A 15,528-nucleotide genomic window follows, 5' to 3' on the forward strand; every position below is an offset into this window, starting at 1 on the left:
TTATACAAAACCCATAGCCCCTTACGTTATAAATCTCTTCATTCTCCCCAAAGCTTGCATCCTCTTCTCATCAAAACCATTGGAAGGCCAGCACCCCCCGTCCCCGTACGAGGGCCGATCACCGCCGGCAATGGATGACAAGCGGGCTTCACGGCCCCACCCGGCGCACCACCGAGCTTGCCATTGGACGCAGCCGGAGCTTTAGTCCGCCGGACCGTATTTCGTATCTGCATTCAAAGGCTGCTAGGCACAGAGACACACGTGATGGTCGTCGCATTATTCTGCATGTCTTTCCACCTTGTGCTAGTCGCTGTGGTTTTGAGACATTGATCGACACACCAGTATTTCCTATGAGCTGCAGCTCAGCCCTGTCGCTCAATTGCGTTCTCCTACACAGACACACGGGCACACGAGCTGTAAAGCTCCGGGTTGGTGTTTGAGCTCAGCTAACAATTACAGTCTGCTCCGATTAGCATCTGTTCCTGTCTCTATCGATGCCTTTTTCTTGCTGTTTCCTCTGTCCCGGATCAGCAGTAGCACTAATACCAACGAATCAGATGCAGGTTCAGTACATCATCTCAAGAAAATTGGGTTGGAGCGTAAAAGTGCTCAGAGCGAGAAGACAACTTCCAGCCCAGTGAAGAGTTTGAATCTTTTGGTAGCAGCGCCATGAACGAGTGAGCTAGATTGCCATGCTACGATTGGCTAGTATCATACTCAGGCGAGCACTCCTCACAAGGAAACCCCAGATGTGATAGACAGGAAATCAATTAATTTTCTAGAAACGACAGACGCTTGCTATGTTCCCGATCGCGCAGTTTCTCTATGGTATCTCATTCAGTCCTGCATATAACGCCTCATACTCATGTAAATGTGGCAACGAGTGTGCTGTTTCCCCTTCCCAAATTTGTCTCAAATAACCCCCAACGCCTATGTCGCTAAAATGATGATGAACGAGGCTGGAAATATCGTAAAATATCGTAAAAGGACGCAAAAGAAGAGGCGAACATGCAAAAGAAAAGTGAGCAAACTCGCACTTATCACGCCGTCAAGCCCATCGAGCGTAGTCGATTCAAAACCCCAGCTTGGTCGATGAGCCTCTTGCCTTGCTCCATCCACGCCTCGAATCCCTCGATGCACTCATTACCAGGAAAATCGTCCCAAACCTCAGCCTCGGTGTCGGGGTACTTTGAGCGAATGCCGCTCAGCGCCTCAATGTTCGTCCACACCGGCAATCGTCTGCGAACACTGCAGTAGTAAAAGTAGAGAATCCGGCACAACGACTGCACCCGCGCGTATACAGCCTGTTTTCTGGCGTTGTCCGTCTGGTCGAACACGGCGGCGGCAGTTGCGTCTCCGGGAACCACGGCCCACCAGGAGAGCCGCCAGCGCAGTGTCAGGAGGATGCGGCCGAGCCTCTGTAGGAACGGCAGCACCTTGTCGTCGTCCATGGTGCCCGACTCGTGCAGGAGACGTTGCAGCTGCCCATAGGCCTTGACTTCAAGCTTGCGGCAGATGATCTTGGAGAGTTGGGCCGCGAGGATGAGGTTGTCCGTCTCTTGGGGGTTCTCCACGTTCATGGGCCCCTCCACCGGTGTCCCCAGCGACGTGAACTGCTGCTTCACGACGTAGGAAAAGCTGGCGCGGCTGGGCATGTTGTTGACGAGACAAAGAAGGGCGAGCAGGTCGTCCCGGGACGTCGTCACCTGCGTCATGCACCGCTCCCAGTCGTCCGTCTTCGGATCGACACGCAGAATTTCTCGGTCGATGAAGCCCTGGAAGCTGCACTCGCTGCCGTCCATCTGCTGCCTGAGTCCTAGCAGATACTCGTGACATGAATCGAGATCAAGCACGTAAATGGACCGACCTTTTTGGTGAACTCGGATATTGAACTGATTTCGCACACAATCTAACCTGTGTATGAGGTTGTCGATTTGGATATGTTTAGGAAGCTCTCTGCGGATGCGTGTCTTGCCATTGAGGGTCGGGTGATAGATGGCGTGTTGTGCTGGCTGAGAGTTAGTCTATAAAGCGAAACATTTGGGTTTCCAACAACGACTTACAGATGTAATTGCAAGTTCCGGCTTGAATGAGATCCTCAAAATGTGCTCGGACGCAAGGTCCTGGCCATCTTTGCGAACCGCCATGTCTGTCGCACCCGATACAAGAGCCATCTGAGGAATCGTCGCTTCTCTTACACTAAACACATGTTGGTAAAAGTCGCAGCGAGCTGTAGAGGACGGCATTTACCTTCTGCTTGGATTGCTTGCAGCGAATACAAACCATCTTCTTGTTCCGCGTCTCCTTGGCTTGCCCACGAGAGACCGGATCCATCGGGCCATGACGGCGTCCGCGAGCCGGGCCTGATCGACCGGGCCGGCCCACTAGGTTTTGTGTATCGGAGGATATGCTGCTACTGCTGTTGCTTAACCTTCTTAGGTGGACCATGATGGGCATGGGCTCCGTCACACCTGGTCTCCTCGGCGGTTCGGACGGACGCAATCTTTGGAAGTGAGTACCGCCAGAAACGGACAGGAACTGGGCCGTGGCACGTTGAACGGGGCTTCTGCGTGGCAATACAGAACTAGCGCCATGAATGGTTGGTTGAAGCCTAGGTGCCTGTCCTCTGATGGCCGCATCGATTCGGACCGGGTCTGATCGTCTCCTACGTCTTCTGTCCGGGACCAACAGTTGGCCCGCCGCGGCCGTTGCAGGGTTCGGTGGCACCGCTGTGTTTGGAACGCTCCGGGGCTGTGTCAATAGAGGCGGGGTGTATATTTCCGTGAGGTAATAGTCGATGGGATGTGTCTGGGAGGATGAAGGTGCGTCGGGACTTGTGCATTCGCCAAAGTCGCTCATGTGGACATCGGACATGTCGGGAGGTACAACCACCAAGGAAGGGCCCAATTGACTCTCGCTATATGGGATAAATCCTCCGGACGACGATGGAGTGTCCCACATCAAAGAATCCAAATCGGCAACCCTGTCCTCCCCCATATCGGAATCAAATCGATCAAAATATGGCGACGGAGGACTCAAGGTGGCCGAAAATGGACTTTGATTCGCCAACCCCGTTGATAAGGCACTGACATGGGGCCCTGGAACGCTTCTAGGTGTGTCTGCAGTAGCAAAGCCAATGTCTGAAATAGCATCATCGATACCGATTATGGATGACTGGGGGGTGTTGGCCGCAGTCGCCGATGAAGCCCCAGAAACATGATTATCTGCCTGCATGATGAGATATGGGCATCTAGTAATGATGGGGGGGCTATTCTCCAGAGAGGGGTTTGTGGATAGAATAGCATCGGAGAAAGTGGTGCTCGGGCTGTTGATGCCGCTGAAGAAGCCATGGCCAAAGCTATCATCGAAGCCTACACCGTTAAAGTCGCCGGCATGGCTGAAACTGACAGATTCCTCCTCATCAACGCCGGAAGAACTCGCCTGGCTGCTTGTTCGGGCCAGCTCGGACGATGTTGGTTTAGCCGCGTCGAGGTCGATGTCATTGTCAATGACAAGGTCGAAAGGGAGGTCGGTCTGGTCTGTCCCCGCACCGTCGACAGACCGGCAAGAGGACGGCTGACCAGAAGCACTGCCTGGCTGAAAATTATTCTGAAGCTCGTCGTTGAAGTCCCTGGAGAGTGTTAGACTGTGTTTTGGGCAAAGAGCTACAAGGCTCAACTCACTTGATCAGGGACTCGAGGTTCCTCGGGGTGTCGGTACTGAGCAAGTCGGCGGGCCCGGTGGGCTGAGCAGAAGGACCATTATGGCTTGCCCATTGCTGACTGAAAGGGTCGTCGGCCGATTGCCCGGCCCATGTGAATGGGGTATTTTCTCTGACGTTGGTCCAGTGTGCCATACCAGGTTTCAAAGTCACGATGACTTGTTGATGAATGCCACCTTGTTTAAAGAGGCTGTGTTTTTGAGACTTTGCCGAGGATGTGGCGAGAGAGAGAAAAAGAGTGACCCCAACAGAATGGGGAGCTGGGAGGCCTTCATATTATGTGCCTGGGTGCAGAACGAGAGCCTTGTTCTTGTTTGGGCTTGATTGGAGTCTGGTGTGTTGTGCGGGAGTCTTGTTGGCATGTGGTTAAGGCACGACGGACTGGGGAGCGGATGAGTGGAAAGCTTCCAATGCGTCCTGCCCACCCCTCGGTCTGCGCGGTGCTTTTCTTAGTGTACCGAAAGGGACCAACCAGGCCCCTAGGCAAGGGGAAAGTGCAAGCTTCGGTGTGTTACAGCAGGAGTTGGCGCCGGGGAAGGGTTCCAGGGCTCCGATATAGGGCGGCAGTTGGCGGCTTACACCGGCCTCTGTTCTCCATCTCCCAGACACACCCGACACCCTCTCTCGTCTCCCGAACGTTTTTTTCTACGTGTACGGGTACGTAGACTTCCTCCACTCCTCCATCGCCTCCACCACCCCGTCTCTTCGTCCACAGAGACAGGGCGATCGTGTGGTGGATCAGAGCCTGCCGAAGCTCATGTTGGGCAAACTGCAAGGCGCACCACCGACCTGGGAAGCCTCGTCCAAAGTCTTACTTGGTCTTCACAAGCGTGTCAAGTTCTATGGTGCTTGTGTGTCGCCTTCGATCCGAACCTTTGCGGCATTATCCCACCACCAATCTACCTCGACTCTCCCTTCGCGTGCAATCGAGCTTGGTCCCGTTCGTGGGTCCATCCGATGCGGCAACGCCGTCCTCCGTGGTCGGCGGGTCAGTGAAGAAGCTTGGAAACGGGGAGGGGTTCTGCTCAGATTTTATCGGACAAAGTCAATACCGTGCCACATGACAGACGGACACAGAATACACAGACAGACACAAACAGTCAGCCCTGTGAGAGTCATTCATCTGGACATTCTAGTGTTGTTTCTCTTCATAAGCAGCCTCCCAATCCTCTTTGAGTGACCGAGGCGCGCGTCATACTTTTGCCCAGCTACAGTCTGTCCCGCGAACTCTCGTCTACACCACCCTTTGCGCATCCGCGGAACCGCAGCCGGCAGCCTGATCTTGGCCGCTCTTGGCCCGGTTGCCTTCTTTCAGTCTTTCTCTGATCCCTGTCGCTCTCTCTGTGCTGCTGCTGCTGCTGCTGTTACTGCTAGGTACTGTTGCGGCTCAGCCTGCCCTGGACTTACTCCATCAGAAGCAAACGTGTTGGCGCCAGATTGCCAATAAATTGCTGCCTGATCTTCGTCCGCATCGCACCGCATCTCTTTGTTACACTCTAGGACATCGCCGACTTGCGAAGATGCGGCTCTTGGTAAATAAAATGCCTGCTACCTCCCCGCCGTGTTACTCATACACGCGTGTCATAATCGCTTACACGGCAGCAACATGCTGATTGCGCCTCTCCCGTCCGTAGGTGGTCAACGATGACGGACCCCCGTCGTCCGTCTCGCCCTATCTTGCTCCCCTGATTAGCGCCCTGAACGAGGCTGGCCACACAACCGTCGTAGTCATCCCCGATAAGCCGCTATCGTGGATCGGAAAGGCCCATGCAGTCGGCAAGACCCTGACCGCAGCGAGCAGATGCCCGCTATCCTTCTTTTCAGATGGCAAGACGACCTGCAACGTCGCCGGCTGCGAGGAGACCGAGGACCGCACCCACCGCTGGCTCGTCGTGGACGGTCTGCCGGCGAGCTGCACCCAGATCGGGCTCTTCCACACACCCGGGCTGAAGCCCGAGGACTTTGACCTGGTCCTCTCCGGCCCCAACCACGGCCGGAACGCGAGCACCGTCTACGCACTCAGCAGCGGCACCGTCGGCGGCGCCATGGAGGCGGCGCAGTGCGGGAGGCGCGCCGTGGCCCTCAGCTTCGGCAGCAAGGAGGCGCAACCTGCCAAAATCATCCGCGCGGCGTGCGAACGCGCCGTCGCGCTGGTCGAGGACCTCGCGCGCACTTGGCACCGCGACGTCGAGGTGTACAGCGTCAACGTGCCCATGGTCGCCGACATCGCTGACCGGCCGGTGAGGATGACGACCACCGCGCACGGAAGATGGATCACGGGGGGTCTCTTCAGCCCCGTAGTGGACGCCGATCCTGAAAAGTTGGCGGCGTCGCGTACGTACCAGTTTCGGTGGGCGCCGCAGCTCGCTGATATCAAAAGGCAAGCCGAGGAGAGTCCCGAGGGCGAGGACTTGTGGGCGTCGCTGAATGGCGTCATCAGCATTGCTCCTTTGAGGGCGAGCTTTACTGCCGTCAGTGTGCAGGAATAAGCCTCTGTGGGTACACCTCCTAGGCGCTCGGTGAGCAGGTGAAGTCGAGTTCCGGCATTCTTACAGGTCCATTTACGACATCGGGATTTGCGATTTAGACTTGGTGGTATAGACTAGACTCGGGAAGTGTAGACATAGCTGGAGGACAACCATAGACAAAAGCCGAGCCCACTCTTCAGATAGACACACAACCTCCAGCGCTATCTTTGATGAAGACCCCACTGTATATCTGACCCTCATTCAGGTTGCTAGACTGATACACCGTTCACGTTCACTACCCAATGTGTTTATCGATGGAGGAGATATGGGGGAGGGGGGTCGAGGAGGCAGAGGGACTTCTTGGAAAAGTCCAATGTGAGTGCAAGGTTCTGCCATGACCCATCCGTCGCTATCGGCGTCAATTAGAGGAGTTTATTGTTCCGATCCAGCAGCTTGAATGTGTCCATCGGCACACCCGGCTGGCCTATGACCGTGTCTGTCTGGAAGATCAAACATCAACCACCACCATTGACAACGAGATTCATCCACGGTTGATAGCCACATGCAACACATGAATAAGGACGTACCACCTATTTGTGCGTCAAGTCAACGGCCTAGCCAGATCCTGCCTCACACTAAAATGCAACGTCTAGACCCCCTTGCCCGCGGGACTCCCCTATTAGCGTCCTCTGCGAACTCTAAACCCGCGCGCCGAAAGCCTCGCTGGTTCATGAAGATGCTCGCGTCGGAGATTATGACCTCGAGTGGACGCTTCTTCTCTGCCGCGTCGAAGCGGGACCGGAACCGGGGCCGGGCGGGGCCCGTGGTGACGGGGTACGGGGGCGGAGGACAACGTCGGACGAGGACAGGTTCGCCCCCTTTACGGATCCATAGTCTGGATTATACGGGTTCCAGCCGTCGCCAAGGGCCGTGATGAAATCGGTGGATTTTGCTATGGCGGGGACGCGGCCGTCAAAGATGAAGGGGCATTTTACCGCTGCTGCGCGGCAGGTTGGGGTTGATGCGAGGGCGGAGGTGGTGGTGAGAAGGACGGTGAGGTTGGTGACTTCTTGATATGGGGACGGCGGAGCTACGTCCCAAGATGTCGGAGGCGTGAGCAGACGCAATTCCACCTTGGTGAGATTGCATCCCCTAAACGTCGCTTACTTCATGATTTACACTGCTATTTCCAAGGTTCTATCCGCAAAGTGGCATTCCATTACCATTGAAGTTATGAAAGGTCAACTTGAGCTAAACCAGTGATGGTACTGGTGCTTTTGCTGGTGCCACATACGTTTTACAGTCCGGGGACACTGTATTCACGTTGATCTAGTCTACAGACTACCAAATCTTCCACATCTTCATGCGACCCCGTCCTCATGAAAGATGCACCACTCACTACGTCCAGCTCACCCCCATACTTTCCAGCCTCGTCACTGGCACTTGCGGACCACTTCTCGTCCAAGTCACCACAAATTACCGCAAATCACCCCCAAACATACGGCACTGGCAAGACCGGCCTCGGCCTCGGCGACTCCAACGGCAGCGGCAGCCGATATCTCCGCCGATCGATCCTCGCTCGATAAAAATGGGGCATCGTCCTCCGACACACCGGACATCTCGCCAACTCTCCAGCATCGTGCTCAAACAGTTCGGCGTTCCCTGTCTTGACGATGAACCTCACGAGGCAACCGCGACATACCACGTGGTTCGCATCGCACACCAGCACGGGCCGGCGCGCGTGCACGCCGTCATCGAACGCGGAGTAGCATACGGGACAGAGTGGATGCGGCGGCGACGGCGGCTGCTGCTGCTCAGGCCACAGTCTCCGCGCCTCCTGGACCGTGACAATGCGGGCGTCGGCCTCGCAGACCGCCGTCTCTAGCTTCGTCTGCGCGGCGGCCCAGAGGTCCGCTCGCTTGCTGCGGCACGCGTCGACTTCGCCGAGTTCTTCGTCGCGGGCGGGAGATTCGCCAAAGGACCGGACAAAGAGCCGCCGGCTGTTCCACGTTGTCGTCGAGAAGACGGTATCGAGCCGGCTCGTGGCGTCCTCCACGTCCCTTCGAACGCGGTCAATGTCCCGCCGGAACTTGAACAGCCCGGGCGCTGTCAAACTCGCCGCGTTATCAATGGACTCGCTGAGAGGGGTGCCGACGCGGAGGTACCAGTGGATGACCATCTCTGAAATCTCGTGGAAGAGCTTGTCGGTGATGCCGTTGTCGTAGGCGATCCATTGCAGGGGCTTGTAGAGGAACACCGCGCGGGCGAAGAGGTTCCGTTCGACGACGATGTTGTCGACATTTTCCTCTTCCTTTTCGTCGCAGAGCGCCACTTTCTTCTCGTCCGGCGGCTCGGGCGTAAGGCGCCGCCGCAGCAACTCCACGCAGTTCAATACGGTGGCCTCCAACCGGTGGATGGCCTCTCGGTACCGCTGGTCCTCTGTCGGATTTATATCGAACCTCGCCATCGTCATCTCGTCGTGCCTCCCGCGCCTACATCTGCGGAACCAGTCCGCCGCGTGCGACCGTTCTCGTATGAGGAAAGTATAGGGCGCCTCCTCTTCCACCCACTGGTCCGGCACCCCGGTGTACGGCGCGATAATGTTCCAATGGTTCTTGATGATTCGCAGGGCCTCCTTTTGCCGGAGGTGACGGCCCAGGTTCGCGCAGTAACTGTGCCGCTCCGTGAAACACTCGCAGTCCGCAATGACGTTGTGGCCTGGGAATTCCCAGTGGTCGTCCTCCAGACGGCAAAACACCTCGGCGCGGATCTGCCTCACGACCTGCGACGCCATGTCGCCCTCAAGCCGCACGAAAGGGATGCTTTGCGCGACCATGTGCTTGGCCAGTACGGCGACCTGCGCGACGTAGCCAAGCACCAGGGGCGAGGGACGGGTGTAGTCGCCCGTCAGCACCGCGGGTCCCACGTCGCTCTTGATCCCGTAGGCCGTGATTCTGCGTGGAAAGGCATTGTCGCCGAGGCACCAGGGGCACTCGCCCTCCGCCACCTGCGTGACCTGGCAGACGGCGTCGTCCCGGCAGTGGCCGTGGTACGGGTGGGCGCAGTAGACCATGGACTCGTGGCCGTGAAACTCCATGCCTGGCCTCAGCGGCTGGTCGACAATGACGGAGTGTGTGCTGTGCCAGACTCTGGCTTCGGCGAAGGCGCCTTCGCTGTCTTTGATGATTTGGTCCGCGGGGCAAGTTTGGCGGAAATGCCGGCCTCTTTCGGTTTCTGGGCATTGATGCCATGTGAACTTTTGAATACACATGCTGCAAGGTTTTGATGGAGGGAAATTGTTGAGGGCGGCTTATTCATAGGCCAAGTCTCCTGCTTGTCGAGGGTATTGGCTGGACCTGGTTTGTGATGATGCAACGGTGTTGTTGTAGTTTCGTGAGCTCTTCAAGCCGGAGCAGCTCTGCTTGGAGACATCTGTGGCTACTTGTACAAATGAACTAACTACAAGCCATCTTCGTGATGGCATGGAATCGAATAGAGTCGAAAGCAGACATCAATGCCGGCATTGTTAATTATTTCGACATTACTAGTTTCCTTCTTCTGGGCGAGAGACTGGGCCTCTTGGTCTTGGGACAGCCCTTTGACTTTGATAAAGGAAGAAACCCGTCTGCCTTACATCGCAAGCCAGCCCTCTGACTTATGATATTTACAATCAGGGAAGTAGATGGGAGCTTCTGGTAGTTGTTGGTGATCAGGGCAGCTACCAGCACGCCTTCCCACTTGAAGACCTAGTGCCTATTTGTAGCAAGGTCAAATCGGACTCACACAGGTAGGGGGGAGGACCAAGGCGAGATGATTCTTCTGTACATGTCATGTTGTCCTTTGCACCAACCTGACACAGCATCGCCTGGAGTTGTGATAGGAATCTGGGCTAGGGTCAGGCACCAAACGTTGTCAAGGCTACGTTACCTACTTCCCTGCGAACCTTGGGTAATAAGTGCCGCTTCCGCGTATCTGGCATGTTTTTGGGGTTTAGACGCAACCCAAAGGCCCCTCTCCTTGAGGTACAATGCCAAAGCATCGAATTAAATCAGGCGGAATACAGCTTACAAAATCATTTAGGCCTCGTGTACGCCGTAGAAGCAAAGCAATCTTCATGCCCAAGCCTTTGTCGTTGAGGGGTCCCCTTCAACGTGGTCCCTGGCGGAGAGAATCCCATCCGGAATCCCCACCAGACCGCAACTGATCATCCACAGGTGCCATTCCTAAAGACGTCTAGCGCCTGGGCTACCCCGGTACAGTCGAGCACCAAAGCTCCGTTAGCTTCGTCCTTGGCAGAGACAGGAGGGGGACCCTGCCGTGCCTGCGGACGGACCCCTGTCCAGACGGCTTTCTTGATTTCCAGCCATCCGTTTTTTTTTTGTTAAACTCGCACTTGGATATAGGATACGTACCAAAATGTGAGACCAAAAGCAAAGCAATCAATTGGGATCGGGGTTCGAAATACGAAAAGAGTCGTATGCATTTCATTAGAACCAAGTAGAAGACGATAAAGCAGCGGTGAAAAGAAAGTCAAAAACAAAAAACAAAAGAACAACTGATACGTTACAATCGAGACATTCGAGTTCGAGTTGTCAGAGTCTCATAAGACTCATAGAACTGGGGTACGTCCACTTCTCTACAGCATCGAGAGCTTCCCTCATTCGCCGAACCACAGAAAACCAACACTTGCTCCTGTGCTCCTCTCCTGGCCAGACCTGCTCTCTCTACCGGTATTCCATCGGAAGCGGACACACGCGCAGGGCCACGCAGCACGCAGCCCAAAATTTTGGTTTCGAAATTCCCACCTTCCGCCGCTCCCCGTCCACTCCCTAACCCCCAAACCGCGCACTACGGATAAAATCCTGCGATTTGCTGAACGAATTGCTTGCGTCGCAAATCGCTTGCATATCCTTTGAAGAAACTGATCCTGGTTCTTGCGCACGCGAGAGAATGAGAGAGTGAGCCTACAAAGTACGGATATCTGACAAGCTGGCAACAACTTCCAAAGCTCCATGATCGGGTTTCAACCTCTCGAGCGGAAGAAAGTCCATCAAGATCAAGGTTGGTGTCCCCCCCTCGTCTGCACCCCCGGTCCTTCACCTCCCGGTCTCTCGTCTTTTAAAAGCACGAACCATTCCCCTCCTCCTCCCACCAGTTCGTGAGCTTCAATATAGACTCCCCTGGCGGTCTATCAATTTAATTAAACCCCATGTCACAAGGCGACAGCGTTGGCTTTCCTTTTCCTGCTTCTCGAGTCTCGACAGAACAAACCCGCCTCTGTTGTGTAACGCGCGCCACAATTTGTGAATCGCACTCCTGAATCAGACAGTGTCACATTCTCCAGCCTCGCACAAGGGTTTTTTTATTTTATTTTAATTCCCTCCCGGGACTGGTTTGGCGTCTGTGGGTTTCCACTGCACCGTCTCACCACCTCCACATCTCGATATCTCTTCGTCCCTCTTACACTCTCACTCTCACACTCTTTTACACAGCCCTCTCCCTCCTTCACCTCCACCTCCACCTCCACCTCCGACACCTCTGTCTAACCCCACAGCTTGATCCCAGCCGTGATCCTCTCTTCCACCTCTTGTTCCTCTGGTTCCTCCTCCTCCTCCTCCTCCTTTCACTTAGTCGCATCCCGGTCTCAGTGCCGACATAGTCTCAGCCACCCAAAACCCAGCAAAAAGCTTCTCTCCCATCAAACCACAAGACAACGCGAAGAAAGACTGCAAAACACCAAAAAAAAAAAAATGGGCTTCTTCGACTTCGACACGGGCAGCGTCATCTCCGCCCGCTCCTCCCATTCCCGCCGCCACTCCTCCCACCACGCAAAGAAGCACAGCAGCAGCAAGCAGCACCGCTCCCGCTCCCGCTCCTCCTCGCGCTCCCGCAAGCGCCACAGCGCCCCCAGCATCGCCGCCTCCATCTTTGGCGGCGACGACCACAACAAGAAGAACAACTCGTCCCGCTCCTCCTTCTTTGGCATTCCCAATGCCTCACGCTCCTCTTTTTTCGGCTTCGGCGGTGGTACGTTGTTGGCAATTGTTCCCCTCCCCCCTCCCCCTCCCCTCCCCCGTCTACCGTCCACAATTTGACTCTATACCAAGAGCTCTCAAATCAGCTCCCTCTTCAAGATCCAAAGTTCAACTAACACGTCTTCCGAATTCCCACCAGGCCGCCCCTCATACTACAAACGCTCCCCCCGAAACGGCTTTGTCCAAAAAACCCTCAAGCAAGTAAAACGCCTCTGGCGCGACCTCGTCTACTACGCCAAGAAACACCCCTACAAGGTCGTCGCCCTCGTCATTATGCCCCTCATCACGGGCGGCTTCCTGACGGCCCTCCTCGCCCGCTTCGGCCTCCGCCTGCCTCCCGGCATCGAGCGCATGATTGGCATCGGCGCCAAAGCCGCCTCGGGCGACTCCATGGGCCTCGTCGGCGAGGCGGTCCGCATGGCGAGCGGCGGGTTCGGCGGCGGGCTCGCTGGCGGTGCCGCTACCCGCGCGCATGTGGAGAGGGGGTATGACGGGGATTACTCGTGGGAGAGGAGGAGTGTTGAGCGCGAGGGCGGCGGCGGTGGCGGCTGGGCTGATGGGCTCATGAATGGCGTTGCCAAGATGTTTGTCTGAGTCTGATCCAAGGGGATCCGGGGAAACAGGCTACCTACAATGGTGATTCTGAAGGCTTTTTTTTTTCCTTGGGTGGGTGTCCCTTTGCTTAAGCTTCTTTCCTTAACGGCGTTTGGGGGTACGGGGGTTTGACTGCTTGATCTGGTTCATCCCATACATTTTTCTGGGAGCGGCCCTGCCAAAGTTTATGCCACGTTAGACCGTGCATGGCGCGTTTACATATATACCTTCTGATATAAAGGATATGACTTATGACCACCACACAAAACTGTCGAGGGAATTCGTATGGACATCAATCAGCATGACATTGAGACCCGACTTGGAAGAGGACGATAGTTTCAAGAAATATTGTTTCTAGTATTGATACAGGACACATCCCGCACTTGGCAGACGAGGACTATTTCTTCTTACGCCGGCCCCCAACGGGCTTCCTCTTGGATGGCGACGGGTTGGCAGACTTCTTATCCCGCGAAACCTCACGTGCCGGCTCGCGGGCAGCAGCCTCCTCGACGGCAATGGCCTCCTTGCGACCACGTCTTGTCGTCGGACCGGACGGCGGCGGCGGCGGCGGTTGAACGATTTGGGCACCGTTTCCGATGCCGTCGCTGGTGCTTTCCTCGCTGCTCTCTTCACTGCTCTCTTCGCTGCTACTCTCCTCGGGTGGCGGCCCGCGCGGAGCCCGGCCAACTCGACCCGCCGGAGGCGCTACAGAGGTTCGGCGCCCGTCGGTAGAGCCTGATACATTGCGTCGAGCGACACCGGGAAGGGCGTGGGGACCTTCAGTCTGGAACTGAAAGGGGTCGACACCGCCTCGAGATTTTGGTAGGGAAGATGTGGATGAAGCAGGCGACATGGTGTCCGATGGCAAACGTTGGCTTGGAGGGTCTTGGACGTAGGCATAGTTGAAAGGCGATGAGCCCCTCTCGCCCATGAGTCGAGACGTCGGTCGCTGCGATGCGGTAGTTGCCGATCTAGGGCGGGTGCGCGAAGCATTGGGCGGCGGGAAGTATCCCATGGGCGGCATCGCACCACCCTCTTGGACATTGGCAAATGTTCCAGGCGACGGATGGCGCGGCAGATCGTCCTCCAGAGTTAAAGTGGGAGACCTTCTGCGAGAGGTCGGCTGAAATTGCGACAGAGGGATGGCGAACCGCTGCTCCTTTTCGCGCCGCTGCTTCCGCTCCTGCTTGCGTGCTTCCTTTTCGATGCGCTTCCTCCGTCGTTCCAGAGCAGCCATTTCGTGTTTACTAAGGTTGACCTCGAGCTTGCCTCGTTCTTGTGCACGTCGGATACGGGCCAGGGCTCTCTGCGCCAGGGCCTCGTCCCGCTCCCTCGGCGAAAGCTGATCCCAATCAATGTCCTCTTCCTCTTCCTCTTCTTCGTCTTCCGAAGATGATTCTTCTGACCCCTCGCTGTCGTCTTCGCTTTCGTCCTCGTCCTCATCCGAATGCTGGTAATCGTATCCCCTCCGCATTGCCGTCGTTCGCTCACCGACGTCTGTACCTGTAAAGCGGAGCGGATCGCTGGCGAACCGCTTCCCTCGCGAAACCAAACCAACGCCTTGTGTATTTGAACTGTCCACCTCTGTCTCCTCTAGCTCCTCGACAACTCTCGTTCCGTCCTCCCACTGTTGCGCAGCTCCCTGTTTCCTCCGCCCGCGCCTTGATGGTCTTCCCCATTGGGGCGCAAATTTGGGAGCTCGCGGCCGACCATCTAGACCGCCTCCCCGGAAAAAGCCTCATCGATTGGCTTGTCCATAAAAGCAGCGTGGCCGAGGATGACCACGCCAGAAGCACCAACGAGCCAGAGCAGCGTCGCGAAAGGCGAGGCATACAGGCCCAGGGGGACAGAAACGACGAGAAGACCGGTCCACAGCTGGGATGTGGTGGCCTTGAAGGAGCCAATCTCAAGATCGCGACCGTCGAGTTTGCCAATGAGGAACATGCCCGCAATGACAAAGATGATGTCGAACAGCAAAAGCCAGTTGGTCAGCAGAGCGTAGACGCTGAGCATCAAGAAGACGACGCTGTAGTTACTGGAGAAGTAGGACAGATTGTAGTTCCATCGCGACTGAACCTCGCCAAAGTTGGCGGGTTTGGAGAGCCGCTTCATGTCGAAGAATTCGCCGACGGGGCGCAGGTTGGCGAAGCGGCCGCTCAAGCCGCCGGAACGCATGCTGTTAAAGCGCTCCTGCAGGCCGAGACGGTTCGTCAGGGCGTCGATAGGGATCTGGATGCGAGCCATGGTGTCGGTGTTGGGTGTCGAAGTGCGATTGATGCGCGTCGGTAAGGTAGGCGATGTCGGTGAAGGAGGGTAGGGACGTTTGGTGGGAGGTGCGAAATGTCAGGGGAAGACTTTTGTATGCTTCGTGGACTGTCGCACAGGAAAAGACCGTGTTCTGTATGAGCGGATGCGGGTTAGCTGGGTGCGCAAGGTCGATGGTGTTGGTAGAAGAATGATGAATTTGAAACAATTTGGGAGGTTCAGGCCATGTGTCTTTCCGGCTCCATTCCTCGTGGAATTAGCTTTTCTGACGCGCGGAACGGAACACGTACGTACCTCTAGGCGACGAAGGTACCTTGGAGGCGGTAAAGGTTAAAAAAAAAAAGCTGGTGCCTTGGGGGTGGGCAGGTGCAGGCGGGATTTCAGACCGAACTGCGAAGAAAAAGTCGATGCTGACGAGGCAGAGGCTGAGCGAAGTCGATGAAGA

General features: G+C 56.1%; 5 protein-coding genes across 5 annotated transcripts; 2 read left to right on the plus strand and 3 right to left on the minus strand.

The window, feature by feature from the left end:
- Positions 1 to 1,040: 1,040 nt before the first annotated feature.
- Positions 1,041 to 4,319, minus strand: CORC01_01283 (uncharacterized protein; the record flags this gene model as incomplete). The annotated part of the gene is made up of 5 exons (XM_022612939.1): positions 1,041 to 2,008; positions 2,064 to 2,199; positions 2,251 to 3,631; positions 3,684 to 3,911; positions 4,237 to 4,319. 5 exons carry the CDS (start codon positions 4,317 to 4,319, stop codon positions 1,041 to 1,043), a joined length of 2,796 nt encoding a protein of 931 aa, XP_022480700.1.
- Positions 4,320 to 5,241: 922 nt separating this feature from the next.
- On the plus strand, positions 5,242 to 6,210 carry CORC01_01284 (TTL domain-containing protein; the record flags this gene model as incomplete). The annotated part of the gene is made up of 2 exons (XM_022612940.1): positions 5,242 to 5,253; positions 5,356 to 6,210. The coding sequence occupies 2 exons, from the start codon at positions 5,242 to 5,244 to the stop codon at positions 6,208 to 6,210; spliced, it is 867 nt and encodes a 288-aa protein (XP_022480701.1).
- Positions 6,211 to 6,941: 731 nt separating this feature from the next.
- CORC01_01285 (uncharacterized protein) lies at positions 6,942 to 9,460 on the minus strand (the record flags this gene model as incomplete). The annotated part of the gene is made up of 4 exons (XM_022612941.1): positions 6,942 to 7,279; positions 7,484 to 7,502; positions 7,692 to 7,808; positions 7,892 to 9,460. 4 exons carry the CDS (start codon positions 9,458 to 9,460, stop codon positions 6,942 to 6,944), a joined length of 2,043 nt encoding a protein of 680 aa, XP_022480702.1.
- Positions 9,461 to 11,939: 2,479 nt separating this feature from the next.
- On the plus strand, positions 11,940 to 12,818 carry CORC01_01286 (uncharacterized protein; the record flags this gene model as incomplete). Its single annotated transcript, XM_022612942.1, has 2 exons — positions 11,940 to 12,216; positions 12,364 to 12,818. The coding sequence occupies 2 exons, from the start codon at positions 11,940 to 11,942 to the stop codon at positions 12,816 to 12,818; spliced, it is 732 nt and encodes a 243-aa protein (XP_022480703.1).
- Positions 12,819 to 13,215: 397 nt separating this feature from the next.
- Positions 13,216 to 15,062, minus strand: CORC01_01287 (prenylated Rab acceptor 1; the record flags this gene model as incomplete). The annotated part of the gene is made up of 2 exons (XM_022612943.1): positions 13,216 to 14,460; positions 14,601 to 15,062. The coding sequence occupies 2 exons, from the start codon at positions 15,060 to 15,062 to the stop codon at positions 13,216 to 13,218; spliced, it is 1,707 nt and encodes a 568-aa protein (XP_022480704.1).
- Between the last annotated feature and the right edge of the window lie 466 nt (positions 15,063 to 15,528).

Source organism: Colletotrichum orchidophilum (assembly GCF_001831195.1).
Source record: "Colletotrichum orchidophilum strain IMI 309357 chromosome Unknown Scaffold_6.1, whole genome shotgun sequence".
NCBI lineage: Eukaryota > Fungi > Ascomycota > Sordariomycetes > Glomerellales > Glomerellaceae > Colletotrichum > Colletotrichum orchidophilum.